Source organism: Phoxinus phoxinus (genome assembly GCF_949152265.1).
Source record: "Phoxinus phoxinus genome assembly, chromosome: 2".
Taxonomy (NCBI): domain Eukaryota; kingdom Metazoa; phylum Chordata; class Actinopteri; order Cypriniformes; family Leuciscidae; genus Phoxinus; species Phoxinus phoxinus.
In genome coordinates this window covers 15,308,117-15,334,784 of record NC_136877.1, presented here as the reverse complement: position 1 = coordinate 15,334,784, position 26,668 = coordinate 15,308,117, and the positions used below count along the sequence as shown (strand labels likewise).

The 26,668-nt window shown below is 37.1% G+C and overlaps 2 protein-coding genes across 3 annotated transcripts in view; both read left to right on the top strand.

The window, feature by feature from the left end:
• col25a1 (collagen type XXV alpha 1 chain) overlaps positions 1–19,668 on the top strand; it is a 421,615-nt gene extending 401,947 nt beyond the window's left edge. The window contains exons 36-39 of the mRNA XM_079599773.1: positions 11,973–12,059; positions 12,405–12,482; positions 15,254–15,292; positions 16,139–19,668. Of these exons, the coding sequence (XP_079455899.1) occupies positions 11,973–12,059; positions 12,405–12,482; positions 15,254–15,292; positions 16,139–16,165 (231 nt within the window). The 3' untranslated portion in view covers positions 16,166–19,668. The remainder of the gene's footprint in view (positions 1–11,972; positions 12,060–12,404; positions 12,483–15,253; positions 15,293–16,138) is intronic.
• Positions 19,669–19,842: 174 nt separating this feature from the next.
• Positions 19,843–26,668, top strand: part of etnppl (ethanolamine-phosphate phospho-lyase) — a 39,247-nt gene continuing 32,421 nt past the window's right edge. For both annotated transcript variants that reach the window (XM_079599783.1, XM_079599782.1), the window contains exons 1-5: positions 19,843–20,006; positions 20,461–20,579; positions 22,553–22,712; positions 23,350–23,424; positions 23,773–23,866. In XM_079599783.1, coding sequence (XP_079455909.1) covers positions 19,948–20,006; positions 20,461–20,579; positions 22,553–22,712; positions 23,350–23,424; positions 23,773–23,866 — 507 coding nt within the window. In that variant the 5' untranslated portion in view covers positions 19,843–19,947. The remainder of the gene's footprint in view (positions 20,007–20,460; positions 20,580–22,552; positions 22,713–23,349; positions 23,425–23,772; positions 23,867–26,668) is intronic.

Here is a 26,668-nt window from a genome sequence, read left to right as displayed (position 1 = left end):
AGCTGTTCACAAGTAGATCCTGAGAGAAGTGGACTTTGATTTGTCTCTACTATCTCAAATGACAGTATGTATCTCTCTCCTTTGACCAAACAGTCTGTCTCAAAAAACCCATGGAGTCCAGCGACTCGCCTGAGTACAGCCGTAATTTGACGTTACTGGAGTGGAGTGGTGTGTGCGGTGCCACCTTTACTTTATCCTTGTAGCTCATCAACAACACAACACAATGATTTGCCATGTAATCGCAGGGAAACAAACAATTTTTTTCCTTTCATGTGCATTGTGCTAATGGACTCAACTGTGTAAATATCATCATCACTGTCCCCAACCGGCTCCTCGGTGGAATATTCAATGCAGTGAAGCTTCCCCTCTTTAGATCTGTTTTTGCTTTTAAGCAAAGTGATTGTCAGTTCCACAGAATCTGAATGTTTTGCCGTATGCTGGTCACTGATCCCTGCCTCTTGAGTGCACATTACCACAGTATCGGCATGTCTTGCTTGTGTCTAAGAGTCTTGGCGAATGACTCCGCTGGTAAGGCCTGAATGGTTTCCTAGCAACAGCGTGAACCGTTTCGGCTGGAGGCATGCACGTGGTATCCATCGCTCTCATATGCATAGCGTTCTGTTCAGCTGTGCGACACATCTCAATGGCTGTGAGCAGTATTAATGTTTTTTCACTTAACAACCTGTGTCTAGTCCCTTCATTTGTAATGCCCAGTACGATTTTGTCACGAATCATTTTATCCTTCAATCCACCATAATTACAAGTTGTAGCTTTTTCTCTCAATCTGGTCACAAAATTGTCTATGGATTCCCCTTCCTCCTGTTTACAACAGCCGAAAAAATACCTCTCATAAAGGCTTGAAGTAGCCTATGCGTCCAATGCATCTAGGATGGTGTTAATGTCTCTCTGTTGCGCGTCTGTGAGATTCAAATTGTGCCGGTAAGCATGTCTACATTCAGATCCCATCACACTTCTCAATGTGGCAGCTTGGACGTCCCTGGTCTTTTCAGCCAGGCCCGTGACCAGCACATAATCCTCACACTCTGCTCTGAACAAGTCCCAGTTAGCGCTCCATTCATCGGTTCATCGGTGACGGCAGAGGTATGTTAGCCGTGATGTGGGCTGGTATGCCGCCAGACGGGCGTGGCGCGGCCGCAGCATTATCAGCGTCCATAATCGAAGAAATGGTCGGAAGCAGCAGTTAGAGCGTGAACTTATGAGGACGAACGCGCTAGGCATCTTCTGACACCATGTTTATGCAGCAGTATAATCATGGAATAAAAGACAGACATGCGAGTGCAGCTCAGTAACTGTATTGACAACAGAACCACTCGAGAACAAAGAGCCAGAAGCAATCGACTGCCGATCTCATGATTCATTACATCCCGTAACAACTGACGTGTTCACGATGTTATTTTTGAAACCGGAGAGGTTGAAATGTCAACCGACTGGGGAACACTAGGTCACAGGACTAAACCAAAATAAAACACAGAAGGGGGAAACACAGAACATTCATGTTACAGCTCATTTTAAGTTATCTTGAGTAAAACAGCAATTTTTTTCATGTGGCACATACAACAGACCTGAACTGGAAGCAATATGATCTGTTTTACAGAATACTGAAGTTAAGTTGTGCATAACCCCTATTGTTTTGGCTCACATCAGCTTAAAATTGCCAAATTTTGTAAAAGTTCAGGTAAAGTCAAAGGGTTCACGTACTGAACTTTTTCCTGCAGCTGTATTTGTTTAAGTATTTGTATGTCACAATCAGTTTCATTACTATCATGACATTTTACCATTCCATAATCATAAAAGCCAAAAAAGTCATTCTTTGTTTAATTTATTAGTGTGGAGAGCAGGACGAGGTCGAGGGACGTGAGAGCGGCGCGAGACCGGTGGCGTGATTATGATGACCGACACCTGTGAGGCCTGTTCCTCTCTCGATCTTCACAGTCGTCACTCCTCCTTTATGCATCCGCTCCTCCGTGAGAGATACGAGACCAGTGCGCCTCACAGGTGTCGTTCATCATAATCATGCCACTGGTCTCGCGCTGCTCTCACGTCCCTCGACCTCGTCATGCTCGCCACAATTGCCAAGTAAAGATATTTATTATTTCTTACTACAGCAAGAAATACAGCGTAAGTCCATTGACAACAGGCTCTTGCTTTTGTAATGGCTCTGTATTCTGGCTTCTTCTCTTGCATGATTCATGATTTCACCTGCCTGTTACATAGACTGAGACTGTGCCATTAAGTTCAGTCTTTAATGTCATGGAATGTGTCAATGCAATACTGTATGTAATAAGTAAGAAAATCCAGTCCCCATTTGAGATGTCTAAATGTCTAAGATGTTGTATGTCTAAATGTACCGTTATTTAATTAAATATATAAATAGGTCATATGAAGAGTCTTTGATTACATTTAATTATACAACATCAGTTTTATACTGTGTAGATGATATTAGAATGGCACTTGAAATAATTTACAGTAGCCTTGACACATTTCTGCTTTGAAGTGTTTCACTCATACAAGGTTCTGTGAAATCAAATAAGACTGCATTGACCTCAATGCTAAGTTTACTTATAAGCCTTTATAAACATCATAACCTTCATAATATAATAAATAAGGTTCCTTTTTATAGGTTCACTCAATGCTGCGTCTGAAGCCCATATAGAAATAATTGAGGCACTGCGTCACCAGTGCTTCATAAGGCACCATTACTCCTCATATTTCAAATTCTTCAGGAAGTGATTTATCTAGTATGTAATACAAGTTTTCGTTTTCTCTTTGCGTTGGATATTTGTGCTTCAGCGTGGATCTATTTTCCTCGAGTGAAACATAATGTCAATTAGGAAGTATGTACCGCCATGTCCCCATGAGCAAGGATACATGTGGTAAGCGTGTGAAATGGAGAATGAGCAAACTCTGATTGGCTAAACTGATTGGCTAAACTGACCAATCAGAGCAATCTCTCTCTCACTTAATGGTCACTTAATCTACATTTAGATTGGAGCAAACGGTCCACTTTCTCTCTCTCTCTCTCTCTCTCTCTCTCTCTCTCTCTCTCTCTCTCTCTCTCTCTCTCTCTCTCTCTCTCTCTCTCTCTCTCTCTCTCTCTCTCTCTCTCTCTCTCTCTCTCTCTCTCTCTCTCTCTCTCTCTCTCTCTCTCTGCGCTTGTGTTCTATTGTTTTGCACCTGTCTAAATGATTCCAGAATAGAGTCACATCAGCTGCTTCACTGGGCCTGTTTCAAATGAGACCATTTCAATGGTGGGTAAAAACTCAGAGGGACTATTGTGGAGTCTGGAAAGGCGAACGAGGCAGATTAATTGCATGCAGATTAATGCATTCTAATTTGTTCCTGCTTGCTTCCATCATCAAAATCTATGGAGTGATTGCGCAGCACTTCCTTATGAAGCGCTGGTGATGCAGTGCCTTGAGGAGTTACATTACAGTTACATTAGGAGTTACAATTAATTGCCATGTTTTTTTTATGGGATTCAGACAGTTGACACCTGGGGGGTATTCCCATATCATCAGCTACTGATGCAGCATCTCATTCCCTATACGATAATTCACCATGACGTCACAACAGTAATAGACGTTCTTCCGGGTGGCAAAAGCCGAAGCGTATCTATGGCAACGCTAGTAAATTGCTTGAAAAGGAGACCCACCGTCGGCAGTAAAAATGTAATAAAAATAAAAAATGTAATGAAATATAATGCGTTTTTTATCATAATAACAACTGTATTTAATGATATAAGTAAAAAATATAATAAATATGTAATATAGTGGGCCTACACATAATTAGTAAAATACTCTCTATAGCTCTTTTTTCTAGCCAAAATAACGTGCTATATATCATGGTCATTAAATGGCTTTCCTGAGCTAAATGTTATGTGACATAATTGTCCTCCAGCAGTTATATTGATATCTTTGCGCGGTTGAAAAACACTGATTGGTCGATATTATGTATGAGGAATATACATTCCGGTAAGTTGCGTGAGAAAATGGATGTGTGGTGTAGAGAGAGATGTGAAAAGTGACTTGCAATGAGTCTGATCTTCAAAAGAGACAAGTTTACTAATATTAGTCTCAAATTTCCCCTGCTGAAGATAAATGATAAATGATTTTGTAGATGGACCATTTTGAGAATACACTAAGCAGAGTTGAAGGGCAAGCAGTGTTGGCAGCAGAAAGGTAAACGTTGGATGAATCATATAATTTAGGGGATCATGAAGATTTCCTACTTTTGACGAAACGATGTCCAATCTCTATACGTTAACCTCCTCACCCACAGGAAATCGATAAAACCCTAACGTTACACCTTTTGCTGTATATCTGGCAGCGCAACCCCAAACACAACACGTTTTTCTCATCGTTTCAACTTTGATCAACAACAATGTTTTTAACTATGTAAATGTTCCACTAGCCGGCTGGATCTCTTCAGTTAGTCAGTACAAGCCGCTCGCGTTCTGCCACCCGGAAGTATCTTGGTGCCTATTGTTTACAAACATTCTGAAATGCCGTATTCAGAGAACTTGAGTTACATATGTAACCAAGACGTTTTGTTTTGAGGTCCAAGCACTGAAGGTGCCGAGACCCTATTGTATTCTTACTGATTTTCTTATTATTTTTATTAGGGGTCCAAGCACAACTTTTCAAACTCATCCCAGAAAGTTCATCTAATTTTCAACAAAATTGACTTGGATGATCTGCAGGTCATGACAAAGTTATCCAAAGCCAAACTGTTCTTGAATTAAGCACCAACAAATTTGAAAAAGAGCACAGTCTAAGAGACAAGTCAAGTCACCTTTATTTATATAGTGCTTTTTACAATACAGATTGCATCAAAGTACCTTCACAGTGATAACATGATAATAATACAACAACGTTTGTTTCTAAAAGAAAATTGCATCATCGTCCACCTTAAAGGGATAGTTCACTTTGAAATAAAATTTTGGTATGTTTTAGCTTACCTGAAGTGCATCCAAGATGTAGGTGTCTTTGTCTCCGCAGTAGTTTCAATTTTGATATTTTTAGGTCAAACCGTTCTTGTCTGTCAGTCATATAATGCAGGTATATAGGCACTGTCTCCAAAAGCATGCAGAGATGTCTCTAATAGCATGCAGAGAAAAGTCCAAATTAAAAAATTCCCCATCGTAAGTGCACATTGATGCCCTAAGACACGAAACAAGCGTTTTTTGTGATAAAACGAACAGTATTTATATAGTTTTTATCAAGCGCCGGAATGCTCCGGAAGTGGTCCCTCGAAAGAAGTGGTCTTCAAATAAATATGGTTGTGAAAAAAATTCAACTTTGTCTGTTGATTTTTCAAAAATGTCTTTCATTGCGATTTCTTGCACGTCTAAATAAGTTTAGCTCTTCACAGTGAAAGGTAACATTGCCGAAATCTCTGTGTAAACAATTAGTGACGTAGAAGCGCGAGAGATCACTTCCGGAGCCTTCCGGCGCTCTACGGCGCTTGCGCAGACTAAGTAAACAGATCACTTGGACGTGGTTGTTTAAAAGAGATAAAAACTATATAAACACTGTTCGTTTAATCTATGACCTCTGGAAGCATCTCTTTCAGTAGCTTAGTCGGTATCGGGTCTAACATACATGTTGTCGATTTAGATGATTTAACGAGTTAAGAAAATACTTCCGTTCCTATAGTAATGAATAAATAAAAAAATTCCTTAGGGAGACTACAATGCAATCCCTGATGCGATACTGTAGTAGACGGTTGCATAGTTATAATTTTCTCCCTGATATTATCAATCTTATAAATGAAGAAGTTCATAAAGTCATTACTGCTGTGCTGCTTGAAAACTTCTGGGCTTGAAGCTTTATTTTTCATTAGTTTAGCCACTGTTTCAAATAAATACCTAGGGTTTTGTTTATTTTCTTCTAATAGGGTTGAAAAATAAGCAGATCTAGCATTTTTTAAGGCCTCTCTATATGCAATCGTGCTCTCTTTCCATGAAATGCGAAATACCTCTAGTTTTGTTTTTTTCCTTTTGCGCTCCATTTTTCTGGCTGCTCTCTTAAGGGCCTGAGTGTGCTCGTTGTACCACGGCATTGGACTATTTTCTTTGATCTTCTTTAAGTGCAACAGAGCAACTGTGTCTAAAGTACTGGAAAAGAGAGAGTTCAAGTTCAAGGAGTCTTTATTATCCCCAGGGGGTAATTCGTTGTGCAGCAGCATAATACATAACACACAAATTATACAAAACAACAACCATACAATCAAAACAAAATAAATATATCCTACACAGAAGTCCACATCTCACATTGACTTATTAAAAAACAACCTATAGCAGCAGGGACAAAAGAGTTTTTGTATCTGTTGGTCCTGCATATAGGCAGACTAAATCTGTGGCCCGACAGCAACAAAATGAAGCAGCTGTTCAGGGGGTGACTTGGGTCAGCCAAGACTGATTGTGCTTTCTTGACTAATTTCTTTCGGGCCTCATAGGGGAAACAATTTTTTAAACGATCAAAGAAACCTAATTTTGGCCTAAGCTTCTTCAGCAAATTATCATTATGTACATCAAATGCTAATCTTTCATCCATCCATATACCTAGATATTTATAAGAACTCGCTCTTTCTAATGGTGTACCATTTGAAGTTATAATTGAAATATCGGTTACTTTAGAGGGACCCCGACTAAAAATCATGTATTTTGTCTTTTTTGAGTTTAAAACCAATTTTAACTGCAACAATGAGTTCTGCCGTACTTGAAAAGCATTCTGTAGTTGCTTCATTGCTTGATTTAAAGAAGATGCTGTTGTATAAATAATTGTATCGTCTACATACAAATGTAATTTTGCGGAATCTATTCCATGACCTAGATCGTTGATATAAATAGAAAATAAAAGGGGGGCTAAAACGGATCCTTGAGGAACCCCGGTATTTACTTGTAGGAATGGTGAATTGTAATTTTCCACGGACACACATTGAGTGCGATCTGAAAGGTAATTTTCGAACCAATTTAAAGCTGCTTCACTAAGGCCTATAAACCTGAGCCTCTGTAACAATAATTTATGATCTACAGAATCAAAGGCTTTTGATAGATCAACAAATAAAGCAGCACATGACTTTTTGCTGTCCAAAGAGGTTATAATATCATTTGACACTAACATGGCTGCAGTAATGGAACTATGTCCTTTTCTGAATCCAGACTGATAATCGTGAAGAATATTATTGGCTGACAGATATTGTTTTAATTGGTCATTTATTAATGATTCTAAGACTTTTGCTAATACTGGCAATCTGGATAGGACGGTAATTGTTTGGATCTTCAGGATCTCCGCCCTTTAACAAAGGAGTAACCATTGCCGATTTCCAAATTTTTGGTATAATATTGCAGACAAGACTTAAGTTAAATATAGAAGCTATAGGTTCTGCTACGAAATCGGCTGCCAATTTTAGGAGATAGGGCTCAATTTTATCAATTCCTGCCTTTTTTTTTGTATCTAATTTCATTAAAGCTTTGTGAACCTGAGCAGTAGTTATAGGCACAAAATGTAATGATTGTGAGAGGCGGTATTGGGCCAACTGAGCCAACTGAAAGAAAATAACTATTAAAAGTATCTGCAATAATTTATCTGCCCTTAACCACAATATTATTAGCTTTAATATGATCTGGAAATTTAAAAGACAGATTTGATACTGAAACAGACTTGACTAATTTCCAAAACTTTGTAGGATTATTAACATTTTCATTTATCGCGGACAGATAATAATCACGTTTTGCACTTTTGATATCAAGTTCTTCTAAGGCTAAGCTATCTGGGATGCCGAGATGATGAAACTGATCAGGAAGATTATTAATAAAACAGTCTTTAGTGGCAGAAGTTATAGGTCTAACATATTTGTAACACTGAGTCTGCTTTGCAGCCTTGGCTAAATAATGTTTCCAGGAGACTAGATAATGATCTGAGATGTCATTGCTCTGCTGCAGAATTTCAACAGCATCAAAATTGATTCTCTGTGATAATATTAGAGAGAGAGAGAGAGAGAGAGAGAGAGAGAGAGAGAGAGAGAGAGAGAGAGAGAGAGAGAGAGAGAGAGAGAGATATTGCTCTGGTTGGTCAGTTTAGCAAACCAGTGCACAAGAAAAAAAAAAGCAAGTGATTAAGCAAGCAAACATAGAAGTCAACAGAATACACACAGAAGGATTCTACAGCAATGCAATATTTCCATAAATGAGCAGTAGGAAGAAAGTGAAGAGTGATGAATACTACTACCACCTGCTGGCGTGGACAGTTATTTCCTCTCATGCAGGTGCAGATGTATATGCTTGTTGGCTGTCTTGCACAGTGTTGGAGCGCAACTTGACCCAGATGCAGGCAATGTATACGTAAACCATGTTGATGTTCTTGATCTAGGATTGGTGTGTCTGAGCTGTTAAAGGACAAGTTCGGTATTTTACACTTAAAGCCCTGTTTACAGATCGTATCTGATGAAATAGAACGGTTAAGATTAAACTTTGGACATATGCTCCTGTCCCGAGAATTTTAGGTTTATTTAGCTTTCCCCCCCCCCCCCACCCCCACAATGGTTGTCTATGTGCACTGGCAGATTCCTTCCTAAAACACATTAAACTTTCGTTTACAAAGACGTGAAACTCACCGAGTGGTCAGGGGTGTTCACTGATATGATCCCAAAAAGAATCGCTGAAAAAGATGCTTTCCAACAGGTTTTATCGTAGTGTTTGTCCACCTCCATTGACTTGTATTGAATGTGCTGTGTGAGGTACGATATTCCTCCGCCGCTTCTTCTTCTGCTTCTTCTGTGTATTCAATGAAATGCCAGCGGTTTGCTTGCAATTGGCAAAGGTGCATTATCGCCACCAACTGGTGTCTATTATTCAAGCTCTCAACGGAAGAATCTGGGTGTGACGCGTTCGGCAAAATAGGTCCACAAAAGCTAAATAAACCTAAAATTCTCGGGACAGGAGCATGTGTCCAAATTTTAATCTTAACCGTTCTATTTCATCAGATACGGTCTGTAAACAGGGCTTTAAGTGTAAAATACCGAACTTGTCCTTTAAGCCTCAAACATGTTACCAATAACACCTGGATGTTTTAATGCAACAAGTGTGATGCTGATACGCAGATATCTTTAAAGGCACGATATGTTTTACAATTTTAATATGCATTAAAATATCCAAAAATTTAAATTGTATTTATTAAAAAGTTTTTTTTTATTGACGTATACTTGCATTATTCCAAATGTTTCCAACAATGTTTCAATCAAGAGAAATCCAACCTTTTAACCAGTGAAATGATCCGTGTCATTGCGTCGCCTCTCACATCTTCATATACATCATATCCTCGTTATCCTTGGTTGTTGATTTTACTCCTGTAGAAATAAAAAAATATATAGTGTGCTTCCTCATTCACGCTGATTCCATCAGCTGTGGAGGTGTAGAAGTCGATTCCCAATTATTCCACTCTTCACAGGATCATCAAGCTATAACATTGTTAGTGTTTGAATAAGAGTAGTGAATAGTGCTAACTTAAACACAGCATGTTGACAATAATAATAATCAGATAAGCATAAAGAAATAAGCATGTTTCCAATAACCAAATGAGCCTCAAGCATATAAAGCCAAATCAAGAAGCTTATAATCAATGCGCCAAGTTCCCATGTTCAAGTTCATGAACTTGAATCGGAGGTAAAGTCCGTGTGGGGAAAGAATTCATCTCGCTAAATTCAAGATTGCACAATTCCTTGTGATGCGTTTATAGCAATGTGATAAAGCTGCTGATAATACTGAATGGACCTTATATATAGGGACGCTGTGATAGGTGCCATATTCCTATAGGTAGATGTGGATCAGCTTAGGGGGCTTTCACACTGGTAATTTGGTTCAGAACGGGGCACGGTTTGCATGAAAAATCGCTAATGTGAACGCTGTCATGCGGAGCTGGGTGCGCACTGGGGTACCGAACCCGAAACTACCTGGAGGAGGTGGTCTGAGTTCGGTTACTCCCGAACCGTGCCGCGGTTCGCGTGAATGTGAAAGCAACACAGACTCGGGTGCGCACTTGTTCGGGAAGTAAAGTTACCTGCGCATGTGTTTTAGCTGATTATTATGTATTTAGTTAAATAAAACACATGTAAGGGATGATAGTGTTGATGATTTACCTTGGATAAGACGAGCGAGAGTGAGCCTGCAGTGTTTTCGCGTAGCGTGTGGAATCAGGGAAAACAAATTTGGAAATCCACTGTCTCCTCAAAAGAGTCCGTTTGCAAGCAGCAAAAGACCACCTTATGCGACACACACATACACACACACACACACACACACGGTAAACATTTGTTGTTGACTTAGCTGCGCATAATTGCACCGAATTAATCAAAAACACAATAGGCTATATTGACCCGCGTTCTGTTTTCTATCATGCGCTGTGCATGTTTGCGATGACGTAATATACAACTGAAAACAACTTAATCTTGAACAAGACAAGGTTTCACACAGATGTAGATTTATTAGCTACAATATAAAATAGCTTATTATAGCGCCACCCTGTGGCCGGTTAAAAAAAAGAGTGATATATATATATATATATATATATATATATATATATATATATATATATATATATATATATATTTATTTTCACACAATGGATGCCTATTTAGATTTTATATTATTAGCCGCTGAAATTTGATTGGCTACTGGCAGCCTTGATTTTTGAAGTATCTTCAAAGAGTCATTAGTATGTTAGGATGTCCACCAAAGAAGCATCACCAGTGCTTCAATTTCATATATCATACCGTTGCAGAGTTATAATGGTTTTTCAGTTGTAGCGCCCCCTATTGGCATTTTTTTTTACTTAGAGTTTTAAAGTTTAAACTTAAACTTAGATTTCCAAATATATATATATTCATTTATTTATATATTCATAATAACAATCCCTTTTAGGTCTCATAGTTTAAATTATGTGTAAATTGTTCAACAGATTTACTATGCATAAAACTTGTAAAAAATGTAATGAAGTCTAATCTATAATCTAAAAGTCTTATCAGTTTGCAAAGAAATCTGTGATCTTCAAAGTTGTCAGACATGACTGAATATATTGCTGTGCAATTCAAATAGAAATGATAATATTATTAGTATTCTTATATAGTACATACTAGAATAATACTTTCATACAGAGACACTTAAAGACATGGACATTGCATAACTGTATTGTCTTCATGAGTCGGTTGCGCTTGGACCCTGATAATTTCCGCTTGCGGCTGTATTTTAATAATTTTCCTAGAAAACTGCATAAATATGTGTGCACACAGTATGGCGATTTCATCGCATTTGTTTTTGGAATTTAATCCATTCTACCATAGATACATTTTTCTTTGTTTTCATCATTAAAAATATCAAATGAATGTAATCTCTTGGGATATCATACGGTTTAAGCTGTTTGTGTATAATGTTTAATTCATGCATAATGGTTCATTTAGTGATATAACCAAGAAGCAATGAATGTTGGAGGCAACTGACTTCTCTGTGTTTGTCACGACATGATACAGTTTCTTTTTCCTGTGTGGTTTGTTGGGGCAGTGTGCTGTTGTGGGGTATTTCCCTGCTTCTCTTTCTCTTCCCTTGTGCCCTGTAAAATACTGTCAATCCTTCTCCCTTCAACTGTAATTGACCTACTCTCATCCCACTTCCTCCTGTCTGGTATTCCTATCTAACTTTTCCTTTCCCCCAAAGCCTCCCTCACAAGCTTCCCTTCCTAGTAACAAAATAAAAATAGTACCTTTTAAAAATGTTTAAATTCATTTACATGACTCCAGTTATGCCTAATAAAGGCGGTCTCCACCCCCACCCAAATTTTTTCTTTTTTAAACACACGCACACTCAAAATACTGGTCTCAAAACACTGTACACGTTTTAAAATACTTTACAAACTCCGATCAGACATATTCTTCAGCTGACCAAACTATTGTGTCCACAGGGAGAGAAGGGAAAGAAGGGCAAAAAGGGGCCTAAGGGGGAAAAAGGAGAACAGGGTGCCCCTGGATTAGATGCACCCTGCCCACTGGTATGTCCCAGCCGAGAGCTGGAAAACTGGCCCTGAAGTAAGACAGCGGACCCTTAAGGGAAGAGTTGTCCCGTGGCAACCCACCTCATCCTTGATATCTGAAATAGCTAGGGGGCATTCCTAATCTTGCAAATCACGCAAGTTGCTTTCTACAAAAGCATGGGCAAATTTGTGTCTTTTGAGGTAAAAACATTGTTCATATCAAGGAAAGGTGGTTAACATGATTACCAAGAAACCACTGGGCAACTCCTCTCTGCCCTGATCCGTACCCTATCAAAGGGTGGCCGGAAGGGTGCCTGCAGCCTCTATCCTAGTAACACTCCTAGTTCCGTTTCTATGACACAGGGTTTCCGGGGCTTTAAGGGTGAAAAGGGCGAGCCAGGTCAGCCTGGCCTGGATGGGCTGGATGCCCCGTGCCAATTGGTACAGTATCCTGTTTTCCTACCTCTCCTGTGCATGCTGCCTAACTCTGCACCCACACCACTGAGCACTTCTCATCCATGCTTTTGCTGAAGAAGCTTTAACTTTAACCTCCATGCATGGCTTATTAATAGTGGAGCACAGCTTACAGTATCTCATTGCCTTTTTACCTTTAACACATATACTGCATGCCTGCTTTCTACAGGTAAAGTCAAAGACATTTTAACATGTTTCCCCCCAACTGTATAATAGCATCAATATCACTAATTTATTCCCTGATAGTTTAATTCACTCTTCTGTATATGTGTAATATTTACTGAAAATTGCATTCACTCGAACCAATATCATAATTTTAGTGATTTTCTCACCTGCTGGAATAACTAAATCTTATTCTTCTTTTCCTAAGTAAAAATAATTGAATAAAAAAATAAGTGCCATACTCTTTCTGGTTATTGAATAGTTTTTGCTCTCCTAAAATGGAATAACCAGTCATAATTAACCTTATCCCCAAATAATCCATTCCTTAGAGGTTATTTAGTTCAGTGTCAGCATGAGTCTCTCTCCTCCAGCCTTTAACCCTCTCCTGTTCCCTCTCATAAATCTGTTCCAATTGGGCACTCAATCCAGCTGAAGAAGAGTATAATGAGTCTTCAACCCATATCCTGAATCACCATGTTTAATGACTTCAGAGAATTATTTGACTGTCATTTTCATATCTGAATAAATGTGTTGTTATTATAAAAAAGAAGGTAAACATTTAGAGCATGTATGTATATAAGTATAAATGCAATATAGCATTTTAATACATTTTCATAAAATTATTAATGATAATTTGAATTAATAGTTCAGTTTGACTTTTGCTCAGGCCTATTTACAATGTTTGATCAAAGACTAATTGTTTGCAGTGTCAATACCACACAGTTTTGATTATTCATGGCCAATAGTCCAATACTTTATTTTTTAATCAGCTAGCTTGCTTCTCATTACCATGTCGGGTTTGTTTAAGCATAAATTAATATGAAAGTGATTTTGTTTGTTTGTTCATTTATTTATTTATTGTAAAATATTGTCTTTGCATGCAATATTGACTGGCACAATCACCGTTTCACGAAATACATGAGTTAATATGGCTTGCCACTTTGGGGTTTCAGTTTAGTTAAACATACAGCCTGGTCTCATTGTTAATACGTAGGTATTAATACGTAATTTTCAAACATAGAAAATGTACTTTTTTGTACGTTTGGATAGATGGTGAAACGTATAATATGAATGTATCTGCTACATTTAAACTTAAGAATTTAAATGATTAATCGATGAAAGTGTTAATCCAGTTTCGCTCTGTGAAGGTGCGCACGCTTCTCCATTTCAAACGTAGTCATATGCCCTTGTCCCAAATGGCACCCTAAGCACTCGCGGTCTTCCTCTGAGTCCGCACTTTCGTGACGTAACGTCGCTTTGACTATCGGCGCAAATCGACCGCAGAGGGGGCGCTCGCGAGCACCCTTCTGAGAGCTAAAATGGGACACCCTACGGTCTCACGGACTTAACGGACACGCGCACGCGGCAGCCATTGTAAGTCCACAAGACCAAAAGTGCATATAGGCCCTGTCCCAAATGGCACCCTAAGCACTCGCGGTCTGAGTCCACACTTTCGTGACGTGGCGCCGCTTTGACTGTCGGGAAGAAATCTGCTGCAGAGTCCGCATCAGTGCGGGTTCGGCAAAAGTGCGCATCGAGGGCACAAATCGACCGCAGAGGGGGCTCGCGAGCACTCTTCTGCGAGCTAAAATTTACCTATGGCTAAGCCACGCCCCCAAACGCGTTGAGCCAATCACAGTGCGCATAGCTAACCCAATACACTCAGACATTTTCTGCTTCCACGTCCATTGAAATGCATAGCAGTTAGTCATGTTTTCATTAGTTTTTATATGTTTTTTCTTGTCATTTTAAGTTTAAAATGGTCAAACGGTGTGCATGGGGTACGTGCAACTCCGACACTAGGTATCCCGAGAGGCTGGGCGACGGTGTGTATTTTTTACCCTTTCCCAAGCCACATCTCAACCGAGATAAGTGTCTGCTCTGGATTAAGTTATGTGGTAGACCACAATACCAACTAAACGTGGATAAATTAAACAAGGATGTCTACATCTGTTCTAAGGAAAGTCAACAACGTATTTGAACGTTATCTTTAACATCTCTAACGTAACGTTAGGCTAACATTAGAAAACGTTAACGTTAGCTTCTAGCTGCGTAGTACATTATGTCACTAGCTTCATTAACGTATCTGTAAAATAACCGAGATAACAAATGTTAGCAATGTTGTGCTGAATGATTCATGTAAATACTGTAGCACCAAACTAATAGAGTTTTGTGTGGCTTAGCCATGGGTCAATTGGGACACTCTACGGTATCACGGACTTAACGGACACGCGCACGCGGCAGCCATTGTAAGTCCACAAGACCAAAAGTGCATATGAAGTGTGCCATTTGGGACAGGGCCTTAAATTCATCACGAGCGTGGGATTTGACGGGATTTTTACGTTTTAATGCTATAAATACGTCAGTATTATACGTTTCTGTGTGTATAAAACGTAAATAAATGTGGTAGAACTACACACGTATTCTCATGAGATCACATTGCAGCATATTACCTCAAAAGCCTGTTCAAACTTTAATATTTTGATTTATAAAGGAAATTAAAAGAAAAACAAGAATTATTAACATATAAACACACTGCATATTTCCTTTTTTTCTTTTATTTTTCTCCACCACAGGGTCCAGATGGACTTCCAATGCCAGGCTGTTGGCAGAAGGTAAGAAGATCCTCAAAAATCCTAAAGATATTTTGTAACGTGTGGTTAAATGTTAGGGATAAAGAGCTTTCAACAGCTCTATTGACATAATAACAGCATGAAGTTAATGCATTCATATAAGCCAGTGAGTAGTAACTCACATAATTTGGCCTTTGAAACTGTCTTTACCTTTTTTCCATATATTAAAACATTCACATCTTTGTGTTTTCTTTTCAGTGATCAGTCTAACTCAAAACGCATGGAGTTTGTAAATAAAGCTTCACTTTTTTGTATTTATACATTTTTTTAAATTCCCGAAACGATTAAGTGAAAAAATATATATAAAGGAAAGTGGATGTATGTGTATTAAAAAAAGCAAGTCATGAAGTTCACACACTCCTGACACTTCCGTGTGCTCATGGCAATGTTTGTTATATTCACATCAGCACTGTGGAATTTAGAGACTTGACCAGCGAGAAACTTTATTCACCTTATTCACAAGGGCGTGTTTGCCCGGCTTTGCATGGCCCAAATAAGAGTGGATACCAAAAGAGACTAACAGGGTAAACCGAAAAGGAGGAAGGAGGAAGCGACTAAGGGATCGGCTTTGGCTCTTAAACAAGATCTTGGTGTGTTTGCCATTTTATCTCCACACCATCCATACAACCAGCTTAAATGACTAAAGACTCTATCCATACACCCCAAACCAAGCATGATGTCAACTTGAAGTATGTATACATATTATTTTGTGGTGTGGTCAAATTGTATGGCTTCTGCAAATCACTAACTGCGTGTCTTTCAGCTCGAATCAAAAAGATGTGTTTCTCTAGAGGGGGTTCATTTTTCTTTTGTGTTTACCTTATAAAGGGTGTCACTCCTTGGCTGGTGGCTTGAGAAAATCTGAAAAGGAGGATTGATGGATTTCTTTATTGCAAAGAGCTCAGTGTGGCTTCTGGCCCTCCTGCGCCGTGACGTTGTCCTGCCTTGTAGTGAGAGTGACAACTTACACATTTGAATTATCGAAAGAGCAGGACAAAAGATGCATCTGCAGCTGCTCTAGAGTAAGCTAGGCAACTGCAACTCAGAAATGATGAATGTGATGCATTCGAAGTTGCTACGTTCATCCCTCCACCAGCAAAGCCATCTTTGTTCACTTTTCAGTGGGGTTCTTTTCGTAGCAGTGAGCTGCACGGTCTGAGAAAAGCAGGATGGCGTCTCTTTAATTATGACCTTTTGCTCAGTTTGATTTGTTTATTTTGTATGTTATAACAAAGACTGTAGTCTTTACGCATGAAGTAATTTGTCATTCATTCCTTTGTTGGAAATTGTTATTTCTTGTCTACTCTTTGTGTTGTAGATATAACGTTTCAGTGTATTCTTTTGCAGCTATAAAAGCTCATATATGCTACTCATGTATTGTTGGAGCTAAAAGTGTTACATTGTTCATGACTTTCTTAAAGTGAAAGTTGGGTGGTGTTGTGGCACTGATATTCTGAGTAACCATAACAAAAACATTCTAAATCAATCAGTATAGTCACCATGACCATTAGTGTTAATGTACAGTACAAGGTGCAAACATACAGCAATCATTCGATAGCTTTATTCCTTAGTCAGCAGTGATTATCATTTTATAGCCTATAAAGCACCGCTACATTCCAGAGTTCATTTATTTTTACAGCTTTAACACCATTTTGACTATTACTTTGAACTTTTTAATGAGGCTTCGGCCACAATCATACATTAAAACATGCCTGATCACAGCACTGCTATAATGGCTTTTCAGTCTGGAGGAGACGGGATTATGGTCTCTCTCAACCATTTGAGGCATTTAAGATTATGATGACAACAATGCAGAAATGTTTTACTGAAATTAGTTTTGTATATACTGAATTGAATAATTATTTGATCATTTAATGAGATAATTTCTTTCTTGGCTGTTTCTTTTCTTTTTACCTTTCACCAAAAAATGTTTTAGGTTTTTAAATGTATTTATTTATTGCCTTATCGGAATGGGATGACGCTTGGTGACTTTTGTTGCATTAGCTATGTGAACAATATGTTAAAGGGTTAAAAAAATTTCACACTTGGCTCCTTCGTGGTCAAAAATGACCAACATAAGAAATGAATGGGAAATTCTAAAAAATATGAAAACTCAGAGAATCGCTGGGTGGTACAATCTACAAATCCGCCATTGTGCAATAAAAAGTGCAAAGCAATGAAGGAGTGACACTATAAATATAAAGAGTACAAAACAGACACCCCTCCTCCCCCCACACATATATATATGAACTATCGCGACTATAACACAGCCAGTTTTTGCAAATGTGTGAAATAAAAATTAACAGCAAGGAAGAGGTTACACAAGAATACAAAACAGACACACCTACTCAAACACACACTCACTTTCACACATGCAGAGACATACACACACACTATTGTACAAACACAAATGAACTGGTGTGGCTGTAATAGTGTGGTAAATTTGAGACAATACTAGACTCAAATAAGAGGTTGAAATCAAATCACACCCAGATTGATTATGCTGTAATAAAGCATACCTGTTTAGGTTTTTAGGTTGTTGTTTTTTTTTTTTATGATATGTGTAACAAAATGTCCTCTTTATGCAAAAAATGACACTTCAAATCAACATTTCAACTAAGAAAATCTAAACCTTGTCAAAAAGTACTCTTTGAGAATGTCCAAGTATAAATCCAAATCCACAACTTAATACAAAAAAGTTTTTATGTCTAAAAAACCACTAGAAACTTTATAAGCCTTTTTCTTTTTTTTACTCTCACCAGATGGTACTAATCTACCTTAAAAAATTGGATTTTAAACGCCTTGTCTCTATTTTAACATGGAATACTGCTTTAATTGAAAAATAATTGTACAAAATATATTAGAACAAAATAGTGTATTATTTTCAATTGGGAAAAAAATAGCTCATACATTTTTTTAAATAAATATTGCATAGTATCATAAAATCCCCTTAAAATTCTAAATAATAATCCACAAATTTTATTGAACAAAAAAAAAATATGACATTGGTTTTCCTGGAAAAAAAAAGTTACATTTCAAGTCGTGGTCACTTTTGACCACGAAGGAGGTTAAATATATCACTGAACATCAGTTCTGATGGTACGAATTTGATGAAATATTAACTGAAAAGGAATGAGTCTGGAATTCTTTTTTCTCTTTTCCGTTCTTTCTCTCCATCTCTTGTTGCATTAAGTTTAGATTAATATATGTATAGTGGGATATAAATGTGCAGGTAAATATATTTCCTTTGATTAAAGTGCCATTTATATTTCTTTTTTTATGCACTGATGTAATGTACACAATACACAAATGCATTTTGATGTCAGTTACTCAGCCACAATAAGAATATATTTTAATCCCTTTCATGTTGGCACTGGGAATTTTTTTTGTTTTAACAGTACAGAATACAGTAGCAAACAAGACTGAAAACAGTAATGCTAAGCCGGATTTTTTTTCAAACATTTGTTTTAAAACTGATAATGTGCATGCATACCAGTCACATTTCCATAAACATTTCACTTGTGTCCATTTATTGGTCCTATAATGTCACAAATTCTTTCTTTATGAGTTTTTTGTTTGTATAGAAGGCATGGGAGCCATTTGTGACTAATGTTTGTTTATTCGGTCAACTTTCAACCGCGCAATTCTGAAAGCATTTCCTTGGTTTTTTTTCTTCTTTCTTTTTTTCCACCAAGATAGGTTTATTACAGAAAATTCCATTATTTTCCTAATCTTTGTAATTTATGACAATTTATGATTTTCTAATGTTGATATTGTACCATGTTTTAACTGCTTTCTTTGATTTGCTGCTCAAGAAACATTTCTTATTATTATCAATGTTGAAAACAGTTGTGTAATTGTTTTTTCGGGATTCTTTGATGTTCGAAAGAACAGCATTTATCTGAAATAAACCTTTTGTAACATTATCTTTACTGTCACACTTTTGATCAATTCAATACATCCACACTGAAAAAGTAATACTTTCTTTCATTTCTTCCCAAAAAACAATTCCTACTGTCCCCAAACTTTTGAACGACAGTGTAATGTTACAAAACTAGAGTTTAGAAAATAGTTATTTAAATAGTAAATATATTTCACATTGCTGTTTCTGCTGTATTTTGGATCAAATAAATGAAGTTACTTCTTTTAAAAACCTTAATAAACTTAACGATCTAAAACTTTTGAACAGCAGTGTAGGCCTATAATATTCCAAATAACAAACCTTTCTCGTTTCTCTTAAGGCTATGTTTGCTATTAATTGTTGTTGATAAAAGATTGTGTTGTGCGTGTCCTCAGGGCACTTCATTTCCAACTTATGTTATGTGATTTTCTGTTGGAGCCAAATAAAATATCTTTTCTCCAAGCGTTTGGTCACTTAATCTACATTTGGATTCTCTCTCTCTCTCTCTCTCTCTCTCTCTCTCTCTCTCTCTCTCTCTCTCTCTCTCTCTCTCTCTCTCTCTCTCTCTCTCTCTCTCTCTCTCTCTCTCTCTCTCTCTCTCTCTCTCTCTCTCTCTCTCTCTCTCTCACACACACACACACACACACACCACGTACATCAATGGAGTTGACAGTGCTGTACTCATTCTACCTCCAGCAGCAGTCACACGATTTTGTGAGCTCCTACAAGCACAGAAATGGCAACGACAACTTTCGATAAGCAGAAGACTATCGATCTCCGACGGAAACATGTAGGGTAAGGAGACATTACTGCAGTTCTTACGCACGAACTAATGTCTATCGGAGGTAGGCTATTATGACACCTGTGACCTGTTTTGTGCCTAAAAGAAAAGCATACGTGGCGTTTTCTTCACTAAAAAAAAATAAAAAATCAATCAGAAGACATATGAGATGAGTTTGAGCAACACGATCTCATGAAAGTGCGTATCTATACCACGAATGTTATTTCTCGTAGGCTAGCATGTATACGCCAAAAATGGTCCTAAGCCTACCGGTACCTGTCATGATAAAAAGAGGATTTGACAACAAGTTGTAGGTTTCATAAGAAATCATTATTTCACAGAATACGTCTCAAGACAATAGCACGCTAATAATTCAAATGCTTTATGTCTTAAATTCTTTAACTTAATTTAAGTTATTAATGTTAATAATAAGTTATTAACTTATTTCTGTCTTTTCCCTCCATATAGTCCATCCTGCAAAGTGTTCTTCAGTCATGACCCTATCAAGATTGTGCGAGCAAGGGGCCAGTACATGTACAACGAAAAAGATGAGAAATACCTGGATTGCATAAACAACGTAGCACATGGTAGGCTAATTGTAAAGGGAAATTGCGGTTGTAGTGTGATTTTGTATAGAAGATTTGTGGAAAATATCCTTACATAAACACACCAACATAAAACTGTAAACACAAAATCAGATCTACAAAAGACTCTTATAGAAAAGATGCACCGGGGATTGAATCAAACACTTATGACCTGTGGACCTGAAGCAAAGCAACTTTTAAAAATGTAAATGTTTGAAAGATTCCTAAACAGAGCAACATGTCAGAATTTCTCAAAACTTTATTGTACCTACAGGCAAATTCCTTAGATGTAGGCTAATGTAAGATATTGACAGACAGTTAATCAGGGTTGTGAAAGTTGTACTTAAGCATTTTTAAAAAGTATTTTGATTAGTTAAAAATTAATGGAATACAGCGATGTGAAGTTTCATGCAGTTTTTAAAGCCACTTGATTAATTACAATTTTCTCAATGTCCTGACTATGTAAGGCTCCAGAAACAAATATTGTAAAACCTGAAGCCAATATCGAAAAATCTCTTACATTTAACATGGTACTAAAAGAGCATACATAATTGCTAGAAACATTGTACGCCAGTTTTGAGATATACGATCTCAATAAATTGTGGATATCTATTGATATCATAGACCCTTTGCATGTCATTTGATATAAGTGGAAATAGAACCAACACAAAGTTGTATAAGAAGTTGTTATAGGAAAACAGTAGCTGAAAAAAAAAAATGGTCAGATGCACCCTTACACTCTAAAAAATGCTGGGTTGTAAAAACCCAGCCATTGGGTTACATTTTTACATTACATTTTTAACCCAACATTTGGGTTTGTCCATATTTTACCCAAAATTGGGTTGAAACAACCCAGCATTTTTTAGAGTGTACAAAATGTTTTTTTGTGTTTTTTTGGCGTTCATCGCCATAGTGTCAGACAGAAATGTCAATGTATTCTGGGTTAGAGATAAACCTGAACTGAACAAAACAGCTGGGAGCAAAGTGACATTCCGGTATATCTGTTGCTATAAAGGCACACTCCCTCTGTATCTCTTGCTTTAAATGAAAGCAGTTTACAGTAAAAGTAATTATATAATTGTAATTATAATTTGTATATTAAACAGCTAGATATGTTAAATATGAATGCCTGTGAACTTTAACTGTCAAAAACAAACAGACAACAAAAACTATTAAACATTTATGAACTCAGAAATATACTTAATATTATTTTAAGTATACTTCACTTATACTGACAGATAATTCTAAGTATATTTGGCCTATACTTGTACTCAATCTTTTGATCAAGATATAATGAAGTATTCTAAAGTATACTTGACTTGTTGTGTTCGCTCTTTTGATTAAATAGCAAATTAAATACTTTTTCCACATAGATTTACATTCTGTCTAATAAACTTACATGTTCAAGTTTATATAGTAACAAGTCAGCTTTGGGGTAGCCTACAAAAGTGCAAAAATAATATATAAACAGTAAACTATAAGTATGATGTAAGTTCACTTAAAGAGAACTTACAAGCATACTTGCAGTATAAAACTACTAAACTAGCAGTTTACAGAGAGTATACTTGAGTATATAAGTGTTTTGAGCATCTAGTAAACTATCAGTGTACCTACAAGTTCACTTGTATAGTTGCAGTACAAGCTAAAAACGTAGTTATAAACTTGTTGTGTACTAAAAGTTTACTACTATCAAACTTAAAGTATATTTAAAAGTATACTTTTAACACTAAAAAGTAGTATTGAAATATTAATCTTACAAGTATACTACTACATTCATATTATTATACTCACTACATAAAGTATCCTAAAAAATGTACTTGAACACTTAATAAAATGTACTTGAAGTATACCTATTTTTCAAATGCTCACTCATAAAAATATTTTCAATGATCTGATTTAATACAGTACTACATGAATACATCTTCCTGATCTTCAACATCTTCATCTTCAACTGATGTTTTTGTGTTGTTCTCCAGTGGGTCATTGCCACCCAGATGTGGTTGAGGCAGGAACAAAGCAAATGGAGCTTCTCAACACCAACTCTCGCTTCCTACATGACAATCTGGTCATGTATGCTCAGCGTCTCCAAGCCACCCTTCCTGAAAAGCTCTCGGTGTGCTACTTTGTCAACTCAGGGTAGGTCTGTGAACTCAGACTTAGCTTACAGTGTACATGCACATTGAGTACATGCACATGCTTGCCTCAAAACACAGGTTTTACAGACAAGTCTTTTATAAAACTTACACATGCATAGATATATTATCACTAACCAGACTGTACTCTTATAAAATTTGTTATGAGAGCACAAATCTTCACACCTAGCCAGTGGATCATTTGCATATTAACCCCTAACACATATGGTTACTGGCTGAGAGCCAATTGCCTATGGTGTAATCAGGAGTGTACGCAGAGTACTGTGGGTGAAAGTTTTGTAATGACTGAGGTTTAAGGTGTGGGGAAGGCTCTAACTACAGGTTCATAAGGTTCATAAGATTCATCACAGGTTTTCATTACATCACGCAGCAGCATTTACCGAGCTTCATCTGCACTTATTTAAGCAAAAGTATTCTAGCAAATTGCTACATTCATGGCTTTTTAAAATTGCACACCATGGTAGATGTTGTAATCACTGATTGGTGGTTAGACAGCTTTTATGTCGGATGGCTAGGTAGCTATTTTTGTTTCCAGTGTTGAAGGCAGCAGCTTGATAATAAAGTCAGTGTGGTGCATGGAGGCTCAAACCCATAATCAACTTTTCTGTTTTGACATATAGGTCCGAGGCAAATGATCTGGCCCTGAGGTTGGCCTGGCAGTATACCGGCGGCAAAGACATCATCACACTGGAGAAGTAAGTCAACAGCACACTGGCTGTGTCTCCTCTTCCTCTGCACTGGGATCTAAACAGTAACCAAGTTCTTAGAAGCGTGAAGCTCATAGCTTAAATATTAACTTTATCTTAAGTCTTGTATCTGGACATACTGTAGAGAACATTCACATTGTTTTGCCTATGGATATAGATAGTCATCAGAAATATAGCATGTGATTTATTGCTGCGTTGGTTTGTTTCTGGGCCACTTTTCACTCACATAAGCAAAATAATCATTAAAAGATAAGATAACTCAAGCCCTCTCAAACATTGTGGATATTTGTTATGTTGATTCTTGTGAGTTTTTAATTCAGTGTGTTTCTCCTACAGTGCCTACCATGGTCATGTGTCATCGCTCATTGATATCAGTCCATATAAGTTTCATCAGATGACTGGTGCAGAGACGAGCCAACATGTGCATGTGGTGAGTGTTGCAACATGAGACGTTTGACATATTGGATTTGACATCAGGTCACATAGTGCTCAGACACTATTCTTGAAGTAAAAAAAAATCAGAGAAGGCCAAACTTCTAATGTCTCTCTCTATTTTTCTAATACATTTACATTTACACATACAGTATATGTACTGCATATATTATACACACTGCACATGTTTTTGGAATCTAATAATTTGCATTAAATATTCAATTCATACATACAATTACTTGAATACACTTCAAGATCAGTACCGATATGTATTTCTGAATATTTTTGAATTCTGAATAATTTTTTAAATAATAATTTGTGGACATATTGTCAAATTAATGTAGCCTAACTGATTTTATGTCCACAAATAAAAATAATAATAAAAAAAAAACTAAAGAATACAATTCTTAAAGGAAAACCTTGTGTAGTTTGGCATAATCCTTTCTCATTTTTCCTTAGACAAATATTGTCTCTGTTTATTAATATGTGAAAAACTCTTGTCCAGCAAATAAGATTAATATGGTGTGACTAACAAAGTAATGTGGTGCAAACTACATGCAGAACAAAAACATAAAATAGGAAATGGCATCATAGAGCAGCCCCCAGTGGACCCTCATAACTGTGTGTCAAGGTCAATAAATGTCTTAAAATATCCGATATTTTCAACATACACAACTGCCAAATTGTGGTGGATGGTTGTGTGGTATGTGTCTGTGAACTAGCTTCTGTCATCACCTTATTATAAGGAACTCTTGACTGTGGTGATCAGTCAGGATCATGTTACGTGCTAGGGAGCCACATCAGGATACGTAACAACAGCATGTATTTTTTATGGAAAGTCTCTTTAAAGACGCTTCGTCTTTCTTTTCAGGCCTCTAAAATTGACATTATGCTGCATGCTTAAAGTGGAGTACAGTAAATCCAGGAGGCTTTGTGACATGAATGTAGTCCTTGCTATGGCATTGAAATACCTTTCTACAAATAGTGATGACAACCCATAACATTATTTTGTTTATAGCCAGCATGTTGTAGAAAGGAATAAGCCCAGGTTCATCTTACAGCCCTGTCCTTACTCTACCTTAATTGTGAATTTGATACATAGTACAACTTTTTTTGTGTTTGTTCACATTGAGAAAATTATTTGCTAGATATAAATATTGATATAACGTTTATAGTTGATATACTGGAGGGAAAAAGTTGATGTCATATTTTCAGTGTGAAATTATTTATCTTATCCCAAATTAATATGATTAGAAATAGTAAGCTTTTAAGCAGAAGTGTAAAAACTTTGGCGCTATCAATGCATTGCTGTGTTAGAGCATTTAGTCTGACATAGTAACATTGGCTCAGCCAATGGCATGAGTTTTAGCAGGACTGCCTCTTTGATAGACAAATAGAAATGGGGGACTATTTGGGAAAACAAACAAAAAAGGACATATTGTGTGCAATTCAATTTATAAACAAAACAAGGAATCTGCACACCAAACAAATTCAAAGTCCAAGATCCTTTGAGAAAAATGTTTTACTGAAGATTCTCATATGAAGTGACAACAAAAAACAAAAGTGCACTAACTAAAAAGTGACAGCACCAAAAGAAAAAACAAACGTTTCAGTTCATTTTGGAATATCTTCAGTGCATAAATCAACAGTGAACATAAATCAACTAGATTTATACATTGGTCAAGGCAATGATTGGAGACACCAAATAATTACCACAATTGGTAAAATGCTGGTTAATTGATTATACAATGAATGGATAATCGATGTAAATCCCACACACATGGCTGGAGTTATCCTTCACACATGCTGCAGCAACAAACAACAAAAGTTAAATGAACAAAAATAGTTAAATCAGTAAATAAATTCTCAGAGCTGCATGTATAGAACATGTGATATGGTAAAAAATCCCTACTCCTTGAAAATCTCTTCACTGAAGAGTCAAAAGAGAGTTTCAAGGAGAAGTCATTCAATGCTGGATTTTTTTTTACTGATTTACTTCACTAGTCACTGTTGACTAACCATTAGAGACAGTGTCCATACTGGCGGTGGTGCAATTACTGAGGGACAGGTTAAGACTTGTAAGCCTGGAAGAACTGTAAGGCAGATGCCAGAAAGTCTGGACTTGGAAACGACTACTCCTCGAGGAAACAACATACTCTCCTGAGAATTAACATTTGAACACTCTCTTGCATAAGTAACAATGCCATCCGAGACGCACCACACTGAGCAGTTCACGCCTCACCCTTACAGTCTCCTCATCACCCATCCCTTCTCTCCTCATGCTGGGATAACCTAAAATTCACCCAAAATTCTATATAATAATAATAATAATAATAATTTGTTACATTTATATAGCGCTTTTCTGGGTACTCAAAGCGCTTTACATATGGAAGCATCCATCTGGATGATGCGACGGCAGCCATATTGCGCCAGAATGGTCTCATCCCCACAGAAGTAAACCAAAAGCTTAAGTTCACAAAATTCACAAATGCACACACAAAATTTAAAAAGCACAGAAGATTCACAAATGCATACAAAATTCACAAATTCACACAAAATTCATAAATACACACACAATTCAGAAATGCAAACAAAATTTACAAATGCACTCAAGATTCAGAAATGCACAGGGCAAGATTCAGACGTGTATTTCTGATGCACACACAAATATATATTGATTTACAAACTGCTTGCGGTCTGTGAACTTCACTGCATTTGTGTGTGAATTTTGAGACTCCCTTGACTTGGCTCGACACACAAATGCCTTTTTTTAAACAGGGAATGATCAGCAACCAATCAG